This window comes from Miscanthus floridulus, chromosome 5 (genome assembly GCF_019320115.1).
Source record: "Miscanthus floridulus cultivar M001 chromosome 5, ASM1932011v1, whole genome shotgun sequence".
Classification (NCBI taxonomy): domain Eukaryota; kingdom Viridiplantae; phylum Streptophyta; class Magnoliopsida; order Poales; family Poaceae; genus Miscanthus; species Miscanthus floridulus.
Window position 1 is genome coordinate 30,462,441 of NC_089584.1, and position 19,692 is coordinate 30,482,132.

The 19,692-nt window shown below is 47.5% G+C and overlaps 4 protein-coding genes across 5 annotated transcripts in view; 2 read left to right on the forward strand and 2 right to left on the reverse strand.

The window, feature by feature from the left end:
* The window catches only part of LOC136449759 (uncharacterized), a 259,701-nt gene that overhangs the window by 116,039 nt on the left and 123,970 nt on the right, over window positions 1-19,692 (forward strand). The window lies entirely within an intron of this gene.
* Window positions 8-9,596, forward strand: LOC136449757 (uncharacterized). Of its 2 annotated transcripts, none has more exons than XM_066449925.1 (5): window positions 8-22; window positions 8,034-8,350; window positions 8,553-8,693; window positions 8,790-9,005; window positions 9,119-9,596. In XM_066449925.1, the coding sequence occupies exons 2-5, from the start codon at window positions 8,093-8,095 to the stop codon at window positions 9,245-9,247; spliced, it is 744 nt and encodes a 247-aa protein (XP_066306022.1). In that variant the 5' UTR covers window positions 8-22; window positions 8,034-8,092; the 3' UTR covers window positions 9,248-9,596. The 2 variants fall into 2 exon arrangements, with proteins under 2 accessions (XP_066306022.1, XP_066306021.1); XM_066449924.1 differs by lacking the exon at window positions 8-22 and adding an exon at window positions 6,997-7,936.
* Window positions 3,058-3,669, reverse strand: LOC136454477 (uncharacterized). Its single transcript, XM_066454893.1, has 2 exons — window positions 3,478-3,669; window positions 3,058-3,261 (listed from the first exon to the last, which is right to left on the reverse strand). Exons 1-2 carry the CDS (start codon window positions 3,667-3,669, stop codon window positions 3,058-3,060), a joined length of 396 nt encoding a protein of 131 aa, XP_066310990.1.
* LOC136449756 (uncharacterized) lies at window positions 10,151-18,834 on the reverse strand. The gene is made up of 5 exons (XM_066449923.1): window positions 18,488-18,834; window positions 17,815-17,957; window positions 14,620-14,891; window positions 12,394-12,622; window positions 10,151-10,601 (listed from the first exon to the last, which is right to left on the reverse strand). The coding sequence occupies exons 1-5, from the start codon at window positions 18,534-18,536 to the stop codon at window positions 10,344-10,346; spliced, it is 951 nt and encodes a 316-aa protein (XP_066306020.1). The 5' UTR covers window positions 18,537-18,834; the 3' UTR covers window positions 10,151-10,343.

A 19,692-nucleotide genomic window follows, 5' to 3' on the forward strand; every position in this document is an offset into this window, starting at 1 on the left:
TTGTACATACAAGTTGCATTCAGTAAGATTATGTTTGGTTGCTTTCATTATTATATATGTTAAATGTGGTCACCGCTATGTTTTGTTGTTGTTTATATATAGCTCGTAGGGCATCTGGGCATGGCCGCTATGATACTGCCAATTATTGCTATTGTAGCTAGAAACACTTTAGCTCTACTAAACACTGCTATCTATTTGGCTTAGCCCAAACGCCGCTAATCCTGACCAACTCACAAATATTCATTGTTTATTCTAGATGTGTATAACCTAAGCTTCACCGATGTGTTCTTTACATAATAATTAAATGATGTAATGGACCATTTCATAATTGTTAAGTAGTTTGTTATTGAATGACAAATAAATATGAATGTTGATTTTGCCATGAGTATGCTGATTGAAATAATAAACATATAAATATGTTCTCTTAGAACCTGTGCGTGTATTTTAGTATTTCTGTTTATAAAATTCACTTAGTTTCATGTTTTTGTGCATAATTAATTAGGAACTTTCATGTTTTATTTTTGTAAAATTGAATAAAATAACTTACATTATATTTCGTTATTATAGCTTTTGATAGCTCCAGAACAAGACTACTGCTAAATATAATAGTTTAGCCCACTATTATATCTAGAACCAGGTATATATGAATTATCTGCAACAGTGCATTTATGATGTTGTTCCAATTATTATTGTTTTTTCGTTGAAACTGAACTAGCCACGTCGCTTTCTGGGACCAGTCCAACAGATTACTAACCATATACTAAAAAGGAAAACCTCCAGCTCGCAATAAATAGTTTTTAATTTTTTGATAAAGGATATAAAATCTAGCCTCTATATCCGCTTGGGATATACAAAGCCAAAAGTTACATGAGCCCTTAGGCTCAAAGCCTAAAATAGAGAAGCAAAAAACAACAACAAAAAAGAGAGCTTAAGGACTAAAAAAAGCTACAAAGACTAAGCTTAAGACATTCTTCATTGTCCTTGCTTTCAACCTATCTTGACCTTGCGTAGAAGCAACTCTCCACCTTATACGTCTTCAAGCATGGGTGCAACTCTCAACCATCGGAGGTGTCCGCTAGCGTCTAGCTAAGACCTCTTGGACCTCATGCACGTCTAGCAGGTAGCGATGTAGGAGAAGCCACCACGTCGAGTCTCATCGGCGGAGTGCAGAACGCAATGCGCTGATGGAGGTGGAGAATGGCAGGGAACATGACGACGCCTCCAACGAGGAAATGACACCCGTAGGTGTCACTGTCGTTTGGCGTCGATAGCCTGCCACGACCTTCTCAGCGAAGGAGATGCAATGGGTTGATGTAGAAGATGCAAAATGATGCCTCCAGCGAGGGATTAGCGCCCGCAGGCATCACCGTCGTCCACCACTAATGGCGAGCAACCTACCATGGCCTTCTCAACCGATATCTGGCCACCGGCCAAGCCGATCTGGCCGTCACCTCGCAGATCTGACTCCTGTTCGCTTGACCGTTTCATAAGCCGGCTGATGTTGTTTTATTGTGAGAGAAAACATTGTATCATGGCTGATAAGCGTGGCTGATACGATCAAGCGAACAGGGGTGCAGCACCCTATTCGCTTGATAAGCGTGGCTGATACAATCAAGCGAACAGGGTGCAGCACCCTGGTTGCCGGGCACGCTGTTCTAGTCATCCCCCTACTGATCTAGCCGCCAGCCACACAACTGTTGGCCCACAGGATCATCGGCTCAGGTGAGTCGACCACTCACCAGTCTTGCCGAGCACCCACTAGCTAAGCCGACCACGAACAAGCATTGTCCGTCCCCACACACTATGGCTAGAGATTGAAGAAAAGGAAGAACAGAGCATACACACACTGTACAGGTACCAGCGTTGGCCGGAGCCTTGTATAGGAGATGGCAAATCTAAACTCTCTTTACTGAGTTGCCATGGTAGTCTATTTATACAACTCTATCCATCTAGTTCTAGTACAGCGCACATGCTGCAACAGTAATCAGATAACACAGTAGGACTGACTTCTGCGCCTGTCCCTGCATGTGGCTACAGTCAGCAGGTGAGCGATTCGGCGCCTGCCTCTGTAGCGGCTACAGTACCATAGCAGGGGGCGTTTTCGGCGCCGCCTTCCCTTGCTATGTATTCACACAAGGAAGCAGTAGATTATCTAATAATTCTTCCCCTAATCCTACTGCTATCCCTTGTACCCCCCTATGCCGATCATCTCCTTCAGCTCCATGAGTCGAAGACGTCCGAGCGATTTGGTGAGGACATCCACGAGTTGCTGACCAGTTTCGACGAACTCGATGACGATCCGTTGTCCATCGACATAGTCCCTGAGGAAGTGAAACTTTACATCGATGTGTTTGCTCCGGTCATGCAGAACTAGATTCTTCGCGAGGGCGATGGTGGGCTGGTTGTCCACCATCAGTACTGGTGGATGAGCTTCCGCACCGGTCAGCTCGCCCAGCAGCCGGCGCAGCCACACAACTTGGCATGCCGCTGTGGCCGCCGCTATGTACTCTGCCTCACATGTAGATAGCGCCACCACCTTCTATTTCAGTGATAGCCATAAAATTGGGGCCGACCTGAGGAAGATAAGTATGCTAGAGGTGCTCCATCGTCCATCGATGTCCCTCACCATGTCTGCATCGCTGAACACAGTAAGCTACAGCCTACTCCCGTCGGTTTTGGGAAAGATGATCCCTGGATCCACCGTCCCCTTGATATAGTATAGTAGCTACTTCACCGTAGCCCAGTGATCCTCTCTAGGATCCTCCATGAAGCGACTGACGTAGCCCACGGCGAACGCAATGTTCGGCCTCGTGTGGACTAGGTAGCGCAGACCGTCGACGATGCTCCGGTAGAGTGTTGTATCCACCTTCGCCGTGGTGCTGACCTTCATCAGCTTCAGCCGCTCCTCCATCGGAGTCATGCATGGCTTGCACTCAGCCATGTCGCTCCGCTCCAATAGCTTGGAGGCATACATGCTCTGACCGAGCATGAGTTCCTCCTTCCCCTGTCTCACCTCGATGCTGAGGGGTAGTAGGAGAGTGCGCTGAGATCGCTCATTCAAAAACGAGCCACCATCTCGCGCTTGAAGCTATTGATGTCCTCCGTGAGCACGCCGGTGATGATTAAGTCATCCACATACACACCGACGACGATCTCCTCCTTCCCCCATCCTCGCATGTAGAGCACGTGCTCGGTTGCGCACCGTTGGAACCTAAGCTCGCCCAGCATGGCGTCAAGCTTGGCGTTCCATGCTCGTGAGACCTGCCACAGCCCGTAGAGCGCCTTGCACAGTCAGAGCACCCTATGCTCCTCTCCCTTGACAGCGAAACCTGAAGGTTGCCTGACAAAGACCATCTCCGCCAGCTCGCCATTGAGGAAAGCCAATTTAACGTCCAAGTGATGGACGCGTTAGTCCTTTGTTGCTGCCAAGGCTAGTAGCAAACAGATCGACTCCATGCGCGCTACTGACGCAAAGACCTCCTTGAAGTCTATGCCCTCGCACCGAATAAAGCCTCGGATGACGAGGCGCGCCTTGTGCTTGACAATGGCGCTGAGTTTATCCCGCTTGACCTTATATACCCACTTCAGGTTGATCGGATGACATCCTAGAGGTGGATCGATGAGCTGCCATATCTCGTTTTCCTCGATCGCCTTCATCTCCTCTAGCATCGCCCGTCGCTAGTTTCCGTCGTGCTCGGCCAGCGCGAACGTGGGTGGTTCCTCTACGCTGATGAGAAGCAACTCTTTGTCATTGAGCAGCCAACCAGCCAGGCCTAAGGGCCCTGTGTCGTCGATGATGTCATCCAGCCTACGGAACCGCACCTCCTCACCTTCGTGGAAGGCATCCACGAACTCAGTGATGTCACTTGGAGGTGAGGCGAACTCAATTAGTGTTGATGGAGTTCCCCGTTCGGCTGGAGTGCTCGGCACAGCACATGGAGTGCTTGGCACCCTAGTTGCAGTGCTTGGCACTACCTCTAGACAACTCATCACTACTCCTGCAGTGCTCGGCACCACTGTAGGAGTGCTCAGCCTCAGTCTAGGAGTGGTCGGCACCACTACAAGACCTCTTAGCTCCGCCACGAGAGTGCTCGGCACCCATTCTGAAGTGGTCGCCACCACTGCAGAACCTCTCAACACCACTCCTAGCGTGCTCGGCATCCCTCCTGAAGTGCTTGGCACTCCTCCCTAAGTGCTCAGCATCCCTCCTGAAGTGCTCCGTACTGCCCCATGAGTGCTCGGCTCTACCGCTGGAGTGCTCGGCACTCCTCCTGGAGTGCTCGGTACCTCTTCCCTAGCGTCTCCACCACCGTGGATGACTAGGTGCTCGATGACGAAGGTGCTGGTGAAGCCACCAGCTTCCCCCGTGCTTGAACTGTTCCAGTCCCAAGCCGCCTTCTCGTCGAACACGACGTCACGCGAGACAAGCACCTTGTCTCTGCATGGGTCATAGAGCTGATACACTTTGGTACCCTCCGCATAGCCCAAGAACACCATTGGTGTGCTCCTGTCCTCCAGCTTGGTGAGGATCGGTTTCGTCTTCCTAACGTGGCCGATGTAGCCGAATATCTGGAGGAAGGACACGCTTGGTTTGCGCCCATACCAAGCTTTGAACGACATCTTGCCCGTTAGGGCCTTGGTCAGAGAGCAGTTGAGGATGAACACTGTTGTGGTCACTGCCTCACCCTAGAACCTTGTCAGCATGCCTTTGGCCTTCATCATGGATCAGGCCATGCCGACCACTATCTGGTTTTGTCGCTCCACCACACCAATCTGTTGTGGCGAGTATGGCGCAGTGTGGTGTCACACCACACCCTAATCCGCGTAGTACGCAACGAACTCCAACGAAGTGAATTCACCGCCGTGATCAGTCCTCAGCACACGGAGCTTCTTACCGCTCTCGGCCTCCGCACACATCTTGAACTTCTTGATCGATGTCGCTGCTTTGTCCTTGCTCATCAGGAGTTGCATCCACATGTAGAGACTGCAATCATCCACGAGCAGGAGGAAGTACCGCCGACCACCGTTTGTAACTGGCGTGATTAGCCCACAAAGGTCACCGTGGACGAGCTCAAGAGCGTCCTTCGCACAATACTTGGCTGCCTTTGGGAACGGTAGCCTCCTCTGCTTCCTGGCCAGGCAGCTGTCACACAGCTCGCCTTCGTGCTTGATGTGGGGTAGCCCTTGGACCATCTTCTCTAGCCGACTAAGCGCGTCAAAGCTGAGATGTCCAAACTGGGCATGCCACAGCCACGGCTCCTCGATGTGCCTTGCCGCCAGGCACAGCGGCTGCTCTACCTTCAGGTCGAGCAGGTACAACTGGTTCTGGGACCTCTTCACCTTGGCGAGAAGTCGCTGCTCCCAGTCCCTGATCCTAAGGACTCCATCCTTGATCAGTACCTCGCTATCGCTTTCATCTAGCTGACCAATACTGATGATGCTGGAATGCAGCTGCGGGATGTAATATACATCCATTAGCGCGCGGTGCTCTCTGTTCTAGCCCCTGAAGATGATGGTGTCACGTCCTTGGATTGCCACCCGTGAGCCATCACCAAACTTCACCGTACCGGTAACATCGTCATCGAGCTCGGAGAAGGATGCCTTGGAGCCCGTCATGTGGTTGTTGGCACTAGAGTCTAGATACCACCACTGCTCCTAGTCAGCGCCCACACATCCGAGGTGGACTTGGGCATGTGGTTCGTCGAGGTTGACAGTCTTCGGGGCCTTCTAGGTCCTTCACCATCATCGCCTCTTCCCTCTCCTCGGCCTCGACGTCGTACAGTGCACAGAACATCACCATCAGGATAGTGGCCTCATCATCATCATCAACTTACGCTAGATGAGCCTCAACCTTCTTCTCCTGCTTGCGATTTGGGCACTATCGTGCCCAATGGCCCATCTTCCCGCAGCACCGGCATACGTTGGGGTCGACCTACTTCTTCTTCTCTAAAGAAGCCTTGCCGTGGCGCTTGCCATTGCCACTGCGGCTGGAGGAGGCTGCCTTCCCAAAGTTTCTCTGAGCAGCCCACTTCTCTTCTATCAGTAGCAGTTTGTCGCTGTCCTTCGTTGCTGTCGCCTACTCTAGGTGCTCGTCCACCGCCCACAGATGGCCTGTCACATCCTCAATGGTGAGGGTGGACAAATCTAGCATCGTCTCTATAGAGAGAGTGATTTGGATGTACTTTACCAACACGGAGTGAAGGTACTTGGAGACCGCCTCCTCTTCGTCGATGGTGATGCCGTGGCTCTTTAGCTTGCTGATGAGCGTCTGTAGGCGGAGGGAGAAATCCTCCACCGTTTCACCATCCTTGAACTTAAGGTTGGTGTACTCCTGTTTCAGAAGTTGGGCCGTCGCCTTCTTTGCGCGGTTGGAACCGACATGCATCGCCACAATAGCCTCCCACGCCTCCTTAGCAGAGCTCTTCGCCCCCAACGGCTCCCTGTACTCCATAGGTACAGCAGCGAGGATAGCCTCCAACGCTGATATGTCATCTTCCTCATTGTCGGTGCCCTTGTCAACAGCATTCCAGAGCCGTCGGGCTCTGAGCTTGACCTTCATGGTCACCGACCACTCTCCATAGTTGGTGTGAGTCAGCGTTGGCCAACTGGGGCTGCTGACCTCCCTTACCGTGCAAACAACAACCTTCGGTTGTGGCTGGGCAGCCATAGTAGTGCCACTACTGTCGCCCATCTTCGAACCGTTCGTCATCGCCAGCGGTTAGTCCGGCGACAGCGCTTGTACAGCTCTGATACCACTTGTTGGCCCATAGGATCACCGGCTCAGGTGAGTCGACCACTCACCAGTCTTGCCGAGCACCCGCTAGTGTTGTCGAGCACCCACTAGCTAAGCCGACCATGAACAAGCGTTGTCCGTCCCCACACACTTTGGCTAGAGGTTGAAGAAAAGGGAGAACAGAGCATACACACACAGTACAGGCACCAGCGTTGGCCGGGGCCCTATATAGGAGATGGCAAATCTGAACTCTCTTTACTGAGTTGTCATGGTAATCTATTTATATAACTCTATCTATCTAATTCTAGTACAGCGCACATGCTGCAACAGTAACTAGATAACGTAGCAGGACTGACTTCTGCGTATGTCCCTGCATGTGGCTATAGTCCGGCAGGTGAGCCATTCGGCGCCTGCCTCTGTAGCGGCTATAGTACCACAACAAGGGGCATTTTCGACGCCGCCTTCCCTTGCTATGTGTTCACACAAGGAAACAGTAAATTATCTAACGACAACGCCACCGCTAGCAAACCACCAGCCACGCGGACTAGTCACCTGATCGCAGATTTGGCCGCTGGCCACGACGATCCAACCGTCCCTCGCAACCGTCTCTAGGCGCCGGCGCCGGGCGTGCGCCATCCCCACGTAGGCTACAAATCCGTTGGGCTATCCAGCACCGGGAAAGTGAGGGGGTGGCCTCACCCGGGCATATCCGTACCAAAACAGTGAACCTGTCTTGGTCGCCTCTTTTGTGCTTCCAGCTGGCCGGGGCAGCACCCAGCAAGGCGCCGACGCCGACGTGCGAGCAAGAGCACAAATCGAGCCCTTCACAGCATGCACAAGAGCTTGATCCGCCGTCCCACTAGCTGTTGCGTCCACACCGAAAACGCGCAGAAAAAGCTCCATTGCCACCATCCCGGCAAGTGGCACGGCCTTGCTGTCGGCCTGCTCCGGCTACGGCGCGGCGGGAGAGGGGGTGGCGACGGGCTAGGGTTTGGGATTTACAAAAAGCACATGTTTTTTTAAAGGCAAAAAGCATATGTTTTGCACGAGGGAAGAACAAGAAACGGAGAGGTATGACACGTCCCGTGCATCAACCAGAACCAAGAACGAGTTAAGAATTGTTGCTTTCCTCTGACGTCCCCAACCACCCCCATTGAATCCACCGGTGAACCTATCATATAACTCCGCCACACCACGCCACCGGTAAATCGACGGCATCATGTGTCCGAGTCCGTATACCTGTCAGTCACGCTACCGCCGTGACCGATTGTGTCTGAGTTCCTTCTTCATTTCCTCCCAGATCTCTCTCTCCGTCTCTCGTCAGATCCTCTCGGTTAGGAGCTAGGAGGGAAGCAGGCTATGGAGACTGAGTCGGTGGCCATGGAGGATCCGGGCGTCAACGGCAGCAACGTGGTGAGCTGGGTGGCGTCCGGGGTGGTGCTGTGGTCGACCGCGTTCTTGCTGGTGCGGGCGCTGTTCCCCAAGCGCTCCTACGACTTCTGCAACCGCGCCGTCTCCACCATGCACGCCGTCGCCGCCGTGTGCCTCGCCAGCCTCTCCGTCGCCGACTGGTCGTGCCCCGTCTGCCCGCTCGCCGCCGCATCCTCCCCGCGCCAGGTATACGGTTTTTTTTTCTTCTTTTGCGTACATATATAATAACACGGCGTGCGAACGTACGCACGCACATGCCGGAGTGCCGGACGCCCTGGCCTCCGCCTTCCTCCTGAACGAACGGCTGGCTGGCGGCTACAACCACCACCGGCGATCTTTAACTCTCATGATAAGCCGATGACAGTGGCGTCACAATAAATACTGGCAGATGAGGGCGCTGGCGGTTACGCTTGCGTACATGGTGTACGACGCGGCGTGCTGCCACCTCAACGGCGACACGCGGCTGGACAACACCGTGCACCACCTCGTCAGCATCGTCGGCATCGGCGCCGGGCTCGCCTACCAGAGGGTGAGCGAGTGGCGACAAGTGACATGCATTTCGTCGTCGGTAGGCTGCCGGCCGTTGCCGGTTTGTTGAGCTAACTAACGACGAGTGGCGGTGCAGTGCGGGACGGAGGAGGTGGCCTGCCTGTTCATCACGGAGATCTCCAGCCCGCTGCTGCACCTCCGGGAGATGCTCAAGGAGTTCGGCGTCCGGGACACCGACCTTAACCTCCTCGTCGACGTGCTCTTTGCCGTCACCTTCTCCGTCGCCCGGATGGGCTTCGGGCCCTACATCACCTACGTCACTGTGACGGCCGACAACCCCATCCTCATCAAGGTACGCTACTAACGCACGCATGCGCCCTCCCTCAGCGAATCCGTTCGCCAGCCAAACCAACTCGGTCGCAACAACCTACGACATGCTCTGTTCTTCTGCTTCCGCTTTGCCAGGCGATGGCGTCGGGGCTGCAGCTGGTGAGCGCCTACTGGTTCCTGCGGATCCTCAGGATGGTCAGGTACAAGCTCGGCAAGAAGAAGCCGCTGCCACCACCGCCGGACAAGCTCGCCGCCGCCAACTGATGTCAAGTGACCGCGCCGGCGACCTTCAGGAGCTATATATTATATTATTATATTAAAAAAAAGCCCAAGCTGACAACGGAAGGGAGTTGAATTCGATCGAGACTGCGTTGTTCTTGCCTCTGAATCTCTGATGAAGCAATTTCCATTGCCAAGGATGTCAGCAAAGGGGCGGTGCATGTACCCTGGCAACTGTTATTAGCGTACGAATTGTTGAACCAGGCTCGGACCTGTTTAGGGTTTGTTTAGTTGGCGAAAAATTTCGAAAAATGGTACTGTATCATTTTTGTTGTTATTTGATAATTAGTGTTCAATCATAGTCTAATTAGATTTAAAAGATTCGTCTCGTGAATTTCGTTTAAACTGTGTAATTAGTTTTATTTTTTATTTATATTTAATGCTTCATGCATGCGTCTAAAAATTCGATGTAATGGAGAATCTTGAAATTTTTTGCAAAATGAAGTGCAACTAAACACTACCTTAGTTCCTCCTGAAGTTTACTCCCCGTTCCATTAAATGTTTTGATACATAAGAGTATTAAATATAGACTTAAAAATAATTAATTATACAGTTTACGATTAATTTACGAGACGAATCTTTTAAGCCTAATCAGTCTATGATTCGATAATATAATGTTACAATAACACATGTACTAATACGAATTAATTAGACTTAATAAATTTATCTAATAGATTACTAACAAATTTTATAATTTATTTTTTTATTAGTATCAAACGTTCCAAAGGCCTGAATTATGTTTGAATCTGGCAGCTGCACCGCAAACAAGTACTGTGCAGCAGTAAAACGATTGATGTGTTGCACTGTAACCGCGTCAAACCTCATCAACGGCATCGCCGCATCGGCACAGCGCGCACCAACTTATGGTGAAGTCGTACAGGAACAGCTGTAAAAACATTTAACGCGTCGGTCCTATCCCTAGTAGCTAAAACGAAGAGAAATGAATGTAGAGAGTAGACCAACTGATGGAACAGACTGTAATCTAGACAGTTTGCCTCCAGTAACCACGTAGGCGTAGCCCGTAAAATCTAGTTTTAACATGTTAGCGCAAGCTCAAGACCTAGAGTGTTTTTCGAGAGAATCAAGACCTAGAGTATTCCTGTGATTTCCGCAGAACTTCCTTCAACACCGCCGCGATCCTCTCAGCCATGTGGTGCTCCATGAACATTTCCTTCACCCTGTCATAGCCCTTTTCCCCCATGGAGACCCTTTGCTCGGCATGGCTTGCGAGTCTCGCAATGTTCTTTGCAAGAGGCGTCACGCCCTCCTTCCCAGCAGGATGCAGAAGGCCAGTCGAGCCGTCCACGACGATTTCCGTGGTCCCTCCAGCAGCCGTGCCCTGATATAGCAAGATGGTGATGAGGCCATTAATCAAATCAGGTCGAAAATTGACGGTGCGCGACAGAATGCAGGCCAAAACAGCATATGGCGGGCTCATGATAGTTTACAATGGCTCCATACTCATGATTCACAACAATAAGGGCGCGTTTAGTTCCGAAAATTTTTGGCTTTTGGTTACTGTAGCACTTTCGTTTGTATTTGGCAAAAATTGTCCAATTATAGGCTATTTAGACTTAAAAGATTCGTCTCGCCAATTACAGGCAAACTGTGCAATTAGTTATTCTTTTTACCTATATTTAATGCTCCATGTGACGCAAGATTTTATGTGACAAAGAATCTTAAAAAAATTTTGTTTTTGGGTGGGATCTAAACAGAGCCTATAACTCTGGTCTCCGAATTCAGAAAATCGGTAGTCCGCGTTTCAAAATGCTGCAGCATGGTCAGTTGCTTACGTAGAAAGATTGGCCATTGATACTCCGAAGTGATTGGCCATTGATACTCCGAAGAATAAAAACATGGCGCGCCCACCTGCCTGTCCCCTGTCTATACTGTACTGACACGCACAAGTAGAAGAGAGAGAAAGGAGGTGCCTGTCCCCTGTCTGTACTGCACTGACACGCACAAGTAGAAGAGAGAGAAAGGAGGTTTACCAATACTGGCAACTTAAATGTCTTTGCTTCCGTGCTTGTTTAGTTCAAAAAAAAAGATTTTTAAAAAGTGTTATAGTAGTCATTACATCAAATCTTACGATACGTATATGGAGCATTAAATATAGAGAAAAAAAAACTAATTACACAATTTGGTTAGAAATTACGAAACGAACATTTTAAGCCTAATTAGTCCATAATTAAACACTAATTGCTAAATAAAAATAAAAATAATACAGTAACCACTAAACCCGCACTCAATTGTTATCCTTCCGAAGCATTCTCCACGGGCCTAGTAGGTAGAAAAAATAAATGCTATTACTGAAAGTCTGAAGCAGAAGGAAACACACGGGAACAAACATCTAAACAGTCTATCACTGCCTGCGTAGCATCGAGTATGGCAAACTGAATCATTTACAGCAGGCATATACTAATCCAGGACTTCTACCAAAGTTACTAATTGGAAAGAACACCTGATGTGCGAAACGGTGTTTGCACTCCCTAATCTAAGCATTTTTAGCCAGTACCAGAAGATACCAACTGGATTCTTGGCCTGTTCTTAGGCAAAGCTGCAGACCAAAGATAAGGAAATTTCAGCGATGCTCGAGTGTTGGTACAAGTAACTAAAGTAACAAGCCTGAATGGGATAAGCGGTCAATTAAACAAAAACAGCATTACTACCATGCACCATTTAAATTGTGTTTAAATGGGCTAAACGGCCATTTATGAGAACACTGAGTCCTGATAAATTTTAAGACATGGCCTTAGGCGAGAAGATGACAAAAGTAAAAGAAAGTAAAAATCTCACCCAAATGCTATACCAACTGAAGGATGACCAGGCTAAAAAAAAAAAAAAAAAAAAAAAAACTGAAGGATTACCCTTTTTACATTCTTTAGCTACCGAAAGCTTCACTGTGACATAAAGTGTGGTACCATGGTGAACATATAGGCTGCATTAGTTATTAAAAATTGGCATTAGAATACAAGCAGGCAGACTAAACTAGAGAACTGACTGAATCAGCTCTTTTATTAACTAGACCTTGCATCCTATAAACATGCCCCAGGAAAATCAATTAACAGAGACCGAGTTGTGAGGAGAAAAACAAGGACCATAGGAAAGGAGCCTCCAGAGTTATGACTTACCTGAGAATTCTGAACAAGCACATCAATTGCTGCCAAATAAGGGGCCACTGCCAATGTCTTGTTCACAAAATGGACACGGTCATGAATCGCATTCTTCACCACAAAGTCACGTAACTGAGTCTCAAATTTGGTCTGAGCATTCATATCACTTCCCACAACTACAGCATGCATTGTAGGCACTTTTAGTTTCTGGCGTTGGATGAGCTGCAAACCTTTCCTCGTGATACACCTGTGCATTACAGGATATCTAAGAAAGGAAAATGCAATACAAGAACATAAAGAATTTACATAGACCAAAGAATCGGCAGCAACAACAACATAGCCTTTCAGTTCCAAACAAGTTGGGGTAGATTAGAGTTGAAACCCACCAAGAGCCCCAAGTCACGGTTCAGACACTTCAATAGCTACTTTCCAAGTACTCCTATTCAAACATAGATCTCTGGGTATATCCTAAACTTTCAAATATCTTTTTATTGCCTCCCTCATGTCAATTTCGGTCTTTCTCTACCTCTTCTCATATTATTAGCTTGGCTTAGGACTCTACAATGCACTGGTGTCTTTAGAGGTCTTCTTTAAACATGGTCAAACCACCTCAACCGATGTTAGACAAGCTTTTCTTCAATTGGTGCTACCTCTAGGCGATCACGTATATCATCGTTCCGAACTCGGTCCATTCTTGTGTGACCGTAAATCCATCGCAACATACGTATTTCTGCAACACTCAGTTGTTAAACATATCGAATCTTTGTAGGCCAACATTCTGCTCCATACAACATAACCGGTCTAATCGCCGCTCTATAGAACTTGACTTTTAGTTTTTGTGGTACCCTTTTGTCAAAGAGAATGCCAAAAGCTTGTCGCCACTTTGATTCTATGGCTAACGTCCGCATCAATATCTCCATCCCTCTGTAGCATCGATCTCAGATACCGAAATGTATCATTCTTAGGCACTACTTAGCCTTCCAAACTCACATCTCCCTCCTCGTGTACAACTCCGCCAAAGTCGTATCTCATGTATTCGATTTTAGTTCTACTCAATCTAAAACCTTTAGATTCAAGGGTCTGCCGCCATAACTCTAGTTTCCTATTTACTTCCGCCTGGCTTTCTAACACTAAATCATCAGCGAACAACCTATACCAAGGGTTATCCTCTTGTATGTTCCTAGTAACATCATCCATTACTAAGGCAAAGAGATACGGGCTTAAGGCTGACCTTTAATGAAGTCCAATTTTAATCGGAAAGTAATCTGTATTACCATCGTTTGTTCGAACACTAGTCACAACATTATTGTACATGTCCTTGATAAGGGTTACGTACTTTGATAGGACTTTATGTTTGTCCAAAGACCACCACATAACATTTCTTGGTATCTTGTCATAAGCCTTCTCCAAGTCAATGAAAACCAAGTGGAGATCCTTCTTCTGCTCTCTAAACCGCTCCATAACCTGTCTTATTAAGAAGATTGCTTCTGTGGTTGACCTTCCGGGTATGAAACCAAATTGGTTTGTTGATATCTACGTCGTTCCTCGCAGGCGCTGATCGATGACTCTCCCATAACTTCATAGTGTGGCTCATCAACTTAATTCCCCGATAATTAATACAACTTTAGATATCTCCCTTATTCTTGTAGATTGATACCAATATGCTTCTTCTCCACTCCTTAGGCATCTTGTTCGATCGAAAGATATTATTGAACATCTTGGTTAGCCATACTATAGCCATATCCTTAAGACATCTCCACACCTTGATTGGGATACCATCAGGACCCATCGCAAATAATATAATTGGAAATTGCAGAATTAGAAAGCAGTGAAACATACTGTTTATTATTGCAAACAGGATATCTTCACTCCGTACTCCAAGGGACTCACGAATATGTTTCCGTAGTTCTTTACTATTCCCCAGGTGAACAACATAAGTTTGTGGCATCTGTATTCTTTATACAAAATTACAGGTGTACAATGATGAATTAGATACTCAACAAGTAAGAAAATGCAAGAAACAGCTGATCCATACATAACAGAAAATCAGAAAAATACATATAGCCAGCCAGTTTGGAGCTATCAACAGAGAAGCAAGGGGCAGATATATTCTCTCCTAGATAGGTTATTCAGATCAGCAGTAAGGAGTCAAACTAAGATACCATTCTCTTCAATGTTATATACAGAACCCAGCAATTAATACTATGGAAAAGGACCAGAGAGAATCAATAATTTTACACATACTTTAGGAGGTTGCTAGTCCTGCTCTTCCAATATTCAGCCGTTGTACGAGAATCAATCATGGCTCCAGCAACAAAGGGAAGATGTTCGACATATTCAACCTTAAAGTAATGCCCTCGCATTTCATGGATCCACCACAAAATCTTCGGAAGGACTTTAGGAACATGATCTTTCAGAACAGGATCAAGCCACTTGCCAGCAACAGCAGTGTTTAAAATAACCAGATCAGCTTTTAGAGCAATATCAACTGCCTCCTGTCCCCTAGCTGGTAAAACCTGTGAAACAAGCAGTTTGAGTTCAAAGTAAACAAGGATTAACTTACATCTCGATGCATGTCAGCTGAGATAGTTTGTGCAGCCATCTTTCCTTTTGCACTTCATTAAATTATGCTCAATATTAACATAGTAAAGCCAAATGAGGTGCACAAACAAGAAAATGACTAATGAATTGTATTAGAGTATATTTAGTAGTTAGGATTGTAATCCAATATTGCCATATGTATCCAGGGAGGTGTCTTGCCTCCCAAGTCTCTGTACTCTATATATACTGCCCGAGTGGCTCAACGCAATACAACCACACATTATACTCAATCCTTCCTGCTTACAAATTGCACTGAGTAGTTCCTAGAAGCAAAGTAGCCAATCTGATCATCTCAAATTTGTAGTCTCTTGCTACCATGAGCTGGACATCAACAAAGAAAACAGTGGAATTGGTCCCCGTCCCAGTTCTAACATATTCAAATCCATCCTTCTTCCTCCCACCTCCCATATTCTCTTTGAACTCCTGAAATTCCATCTGAACTGTAGCAATTTCTCCTCCACTGAACATAGAAAGATATGAAGGACCAACATATCATACTATTTCAGTGAAAACAAATTAGTTATCTTTCTTTTTTTTCAAAAAAGTTATATTACTCAGCGTTCTTCCTGCTCCCTTTGTTCAGATTGGATTCAATTCAGGTGAATGTCTTAGGTTTTGATGTTCGTGATTTGGTTTACTTTTTACTTCTTTAAGCAACAGGCAACTCTCCTGCCACTTCAAGGAGGAAAAAGTAGAATGTCGCTCAGCGTTCTTCTTGTACTTGATGTTTCAAGAGTTGAGAAGTGTTCTTTTCTGTTGCTGTAGATTTTCAGAAAGATACATACCTACATGTTATAGCCCAGGACCAACTGGGCCCAATAAGAGGCCCATTCAGGTCCACAGTACTGTTCACAAGAGTGGGTAGTGCCACAGGTCCTGCGACTCAGCTGCCATTCAAGTCATTGCCAAGTCTAGAATAATTAAGAAAGTCCTAGAGCCTAGTTGGTTAGGAAGTCTTATCTTTTGAACAGTATCAAAGGCATCACCTAGGCATCAAGGCGTACCCAGCTCGCCTTGGGAAACAGTGGCGCCTTGTCAGTCAAATGAGGTGCTAAGGTTACTTAGCAGTCAAGTTAGAGTCACCTCTATATAAAGAGGACCATGCACCTTTACAACTTAAGCAGAAGTAGAACAAGGGATTAGCCTATCTCTCTGCCCTGGCCTAGGCGCCAGCCTCCTGGCTGTTGCTCCATGCTCCTGCTGCCTGAAAGAACCAGCCTTCACCTTCTCCCCAAATCCCCTCTCAATCTCTGGCAACCTAGGCACATAACACTATAGCTCTTTAAAGTTCCCCTGCCACTTTAGCATACTCTTCAATTTACAGGACTCGACAATCAGTGACTTATGACGTGAAAAAAATTAAATGAGGAACCAAGAGACATATTCCCTCTGTTCCTCACTACATGTAATTTTAGAGTATTTCACAATAACAGAGACAAAGCTACAAAAAAATCATGTTACCATCATATGACCCCATAGGCTAGTTATTACTCTTGCTGTCTTGCAATTCCACCAACTTTATCAATATTCTTCATGGATGATGCTTACAATTGGATTCAATTCAACTTTCAAACGTTCTTTAAAAATAGAAAAAAATGATACTCCCTCCGTTCCAAACTGTTAAGTCGTTTTGATTTTTCTAGGTTCATAGTTTTTAATATGTATCTAGACATAGTGTATATCTAGGTGCATAGCAAATCAGCAAAAAGCTAAGACATAGTGTATATCTAGGTGCACAGCAAATCAGCAAAAAGCTATGTACCTAGAAAAGCCAAAACGACTTACAATTTGGAACGAATGAAGTAATTTACAACCGAGTGATACGAAGGTTTTGCTCACCCGACATTTTAAGTGCCACCTTTCATCATGCTAGAGGTATCAATCCCACTATTTTCCCCAACTCCAATGAGGGCTCTGAAGATGTTAGGGTTTGTGGTTCCAGGTGGGCGGTCTTCACCAGGGAAAAGGTCCTGGGTTTAGAGGGAAGGCCACTGGCAGCAAGCTCGACCGGCAGTTCTGGTGGTACAACTGTACAAAGGTGGTGTGATAAGGTGGCGGTGGCGCCACCTACCGGGGAAGTGGTGGACGGCCAATGGATATGGTCGGGACATGGTCAACAACAATGGCAGTAGTGGCAGGCAGCATAGAGAGGCTGCCATAGGCAGGGCAGAGGCAGGATTAGAAGGATGTGAGGGAGAGGAGAGCAGTTGGAAGTGTCTGGCAGCAGAGGTGGTATTCAGAGGAAGAACTCAAGAAAGAATGGAAGACAGCAATGGACGTTGGATTCCAATCAGACAACCTAAAAATTGTGCATTTCCAGCCACTGAATCACTCAATGAGCTATAGACAAGCCGTTAAAAGTACAAGGTAGTCTATGATTTTGCTTTTTTTTGCGCCTAGAAAAACTCTATTGTCCTAATGATCAATTTCTATTCACAAGATCATTTAGTACAATGCCCTAGAGTACACACAACATTCAAGAGAACTAACAAACCTGATCAAGGCTTTGAATGAGGGTAACAACATCTTTTGTTGGTGTGCCATGGCCCTTGGTTATGCAAAATCCTAGACAGACATATATTTAAGAACAAGAGCACAACCCTTCCAGAAAATTTAATACAGTTAAGTCAACAAGTCTAAACCTGATGACCTATGTTTATCAGATGGTAGTTATCACCCTCTGCTATTGTGTTTGTGTTTTCTCAAAATTCGATTGTACTTCTAGAAACTAAGAGTGTTGCCTTTTAACTTTACCACATTGGCACATGTGAATCCCACGCTACATGCACAAATGTAAGACCGAAATTCCAAGCTACACATCTGCAGAAGCATTCATACCTGCACTCCATGGTTCAACATCCTATGCTCCAAGCTATATGTGACATCATTTGTTTCTTCTGATCTCTGGTCTGTTATCCACACCACTTGCGAGCCAACATGTCTCAGAAGAAATGCCAATTCCATCAGTAAAAGTGGGCCACCTGCATCAGTTAGGAGTATTTCCACTAAGACTGATTGGTCATTAAAATGGATGCCAGCAACAAACAAACGATGCTTTAGGTTTCGGAGATCCTTTCAACAGATACCATTTCAGAACTCGAATACTCCAACTTAGGAGCAACATGAACATTGTTAAGTACTCAACAGCTTCTGAGTATATGCTACGAGTAATCAGATAACTATTTCTGCTAGCATAACATCACTCTGATTGTCATCAATTTCTAGCTTTCCCAGAAATCTTCTCATATTCACCACTGGAAGTACAAAGAGATCTCAAGTACAAATCTCACTCCATCTCTGTTTGGTTTCTCAGTAACTTAAATGAAAGATAGTAATTATAGTTACCAATCACCAGTGCAAATCGCACAGTGCACCCTCACATGTTCCAATAAGCTGCCAATAATGGGACCGCAAGAGATGTACTCAAACCAGCAAATACTAAAATGGCACGGCTCCGGAATGTATGAGCTACGAAGTGAAGCGAACCACTAAGTCTAAGTGAGCAAATTACCCGAGAGGGAGAGCTCGTGGGAGACGAGGACCACGAGTTTGGACCTCATGAACCCGAGGGGACTCCCCGCGGCGACGGCGGTGTTGAGGGCGGCGGGGTCCCCACGGCCGTCGCAGGGGTCTCGCAGGGCACCGCGGAGGAGGAACCCCGCTGTGGATGCGGACGCGGCGACGGCCACGAGGAGGACGAGGAGGAGCCGGGTCCGGTTGTGAACCGGGCCGCGGCCGCCGCTGCCGCCGCGGACGACGGGGGCTTCGCCATCGCCGGGCGGACGCGCCGGGCCCGAGTAGAGACTGTGTGCTCAGATGTCAGATCAAATCAAACGGGGGAATGCATTGGCGAGCCCAATTGGGTGCTTCTTTCTCCGGCTGTGTTTTTCTCTTTTTTTCCCTTTTTTCTTTTCTTATTATATTCGCTAAAATTAAAAAAAAACGAACTTGCTAGAGCCCGGTGCTGCACAAATTGGAGCGTAGAATGCGTCGCGCCGTGAAAAAAAGGTCACATACTATTTTTTTTGTTTTCCAACGGGAAACGCAAAAGAAGATGCACTGACAGCTTCTTCTCGCTCTCAGCAGTGCATGTAGGGCGTGGTCCCTATGGGTCTGGTCTCCCATTCTCTCAACAACGAATGGACAGGAGCAAACGGAGCGTACGAGCGGCGCCCAGATGCATGCAAGCGCGGCCCCACATGCACTCTCCTTCTCACACGAACCGCAGAGCACCAACAATCGGTCGACAGCGCGTGACCCATTGGTCGGAGCATGCGACGTATATTTGGGATGCGCCTTGCCTCGCACGCATTTTGCGTCCTTGGTATGCCTATCCTGTTGGAGGCTATTTTTTTGCGCTAAAGGTGATGCACGTATTTTGGGTTTAGGTATCATTATGGGTAGGTTGTTGGAGATAGTGTAAGAGAGCCCGCGTCCGCCTGTTTTCGCGCGTCCCATCACATGGCCCCACGCTGTTTCCCACATCTACCATCACGCTTGCTCTGTTTCCTGAATGACTATCACGCCCGCACGCGGGAAACTCACGTGGATCACGCTTGCTCTGTTTCTTGGATGACTATCACGCCCGCATGTGGGAAACTCGCGTGGATCCCAGTCACCTGCCCCACCTACGGAGGCGTCAGTAGCCCTGGCCCCCCACACGATGACCTACGGGCGACGCCCCAACAGTAGCGACAGGCATCTTGCAACAGGTGG

What these genes read in the sequence shown, in the direction of transcription:
- LOC136454477 (XM_066454893.1), bottom strand. Translation starts at nt 3,669, where the DNA reads ATGCTAGAGGAGATGAAGGCGATCGAGGAAAACGAGATATGGCAGCTC. An exon ending in AGGGCATAGACTTCAAGGAG is followed by an intron (nt 3,262 to 3,477) that starts GTCTTTGCGTCA and finishes GGGCTGTGGCAG; the next exon opens with GTCTCACGAGCATGGAACGC.
- LOC136449757 (XM_066449925.1), top strand. Translation starts at nt 8,093, where the DNA reads ATGGAGACTGAGTCGGTGGCCATGGAGGATCCGGGCGTCAACGGCAGC. An exon ending in CCGCATCCTCCCCGCGCCAG is followed by an intron (nt 8,351 to 8,552) that starts GTATACGGTTTT and finishes AAATACTGGCAG; the next exon opens with ATGAGGGCGCTGGCGGTTAC. An exon ending in CCGGGCTCGCCTACCAGAGG is followed by an intron (nt 8,694 to 8,789) that starts GTGAGCGAGTGG and finishes GTGGCGGTGCAG; the next exon opens with TGCGGGACGGAGGAGGTGGC.
- LOC136449756 (XM_066449923.1), bottom strand. Translation starts at nt 18,536, where the DNA reads ATGAGGTCCAAACTCGTGGTCCTCGTCTCCCACGAGCTCTCCCTCTCG. An exon ending in CCACGAGCTCTCCCTCTCGG is followed by an intron (nt 17,958 to 18,487) that starts GTAATTTGCTCA and finishes TAACTGATGCAG; the next exon opens with GTGGCCCACTTTTACTGATG. An exon ending in AGGACTAGCAACCTCCTAAA is followed by an intron (nt 12,623 to 14,619) that starts GTATGTGTAAAA and finishes TGTAATGCACAG; the next exon opens with GTGTATCACGAGGAAAGGTT.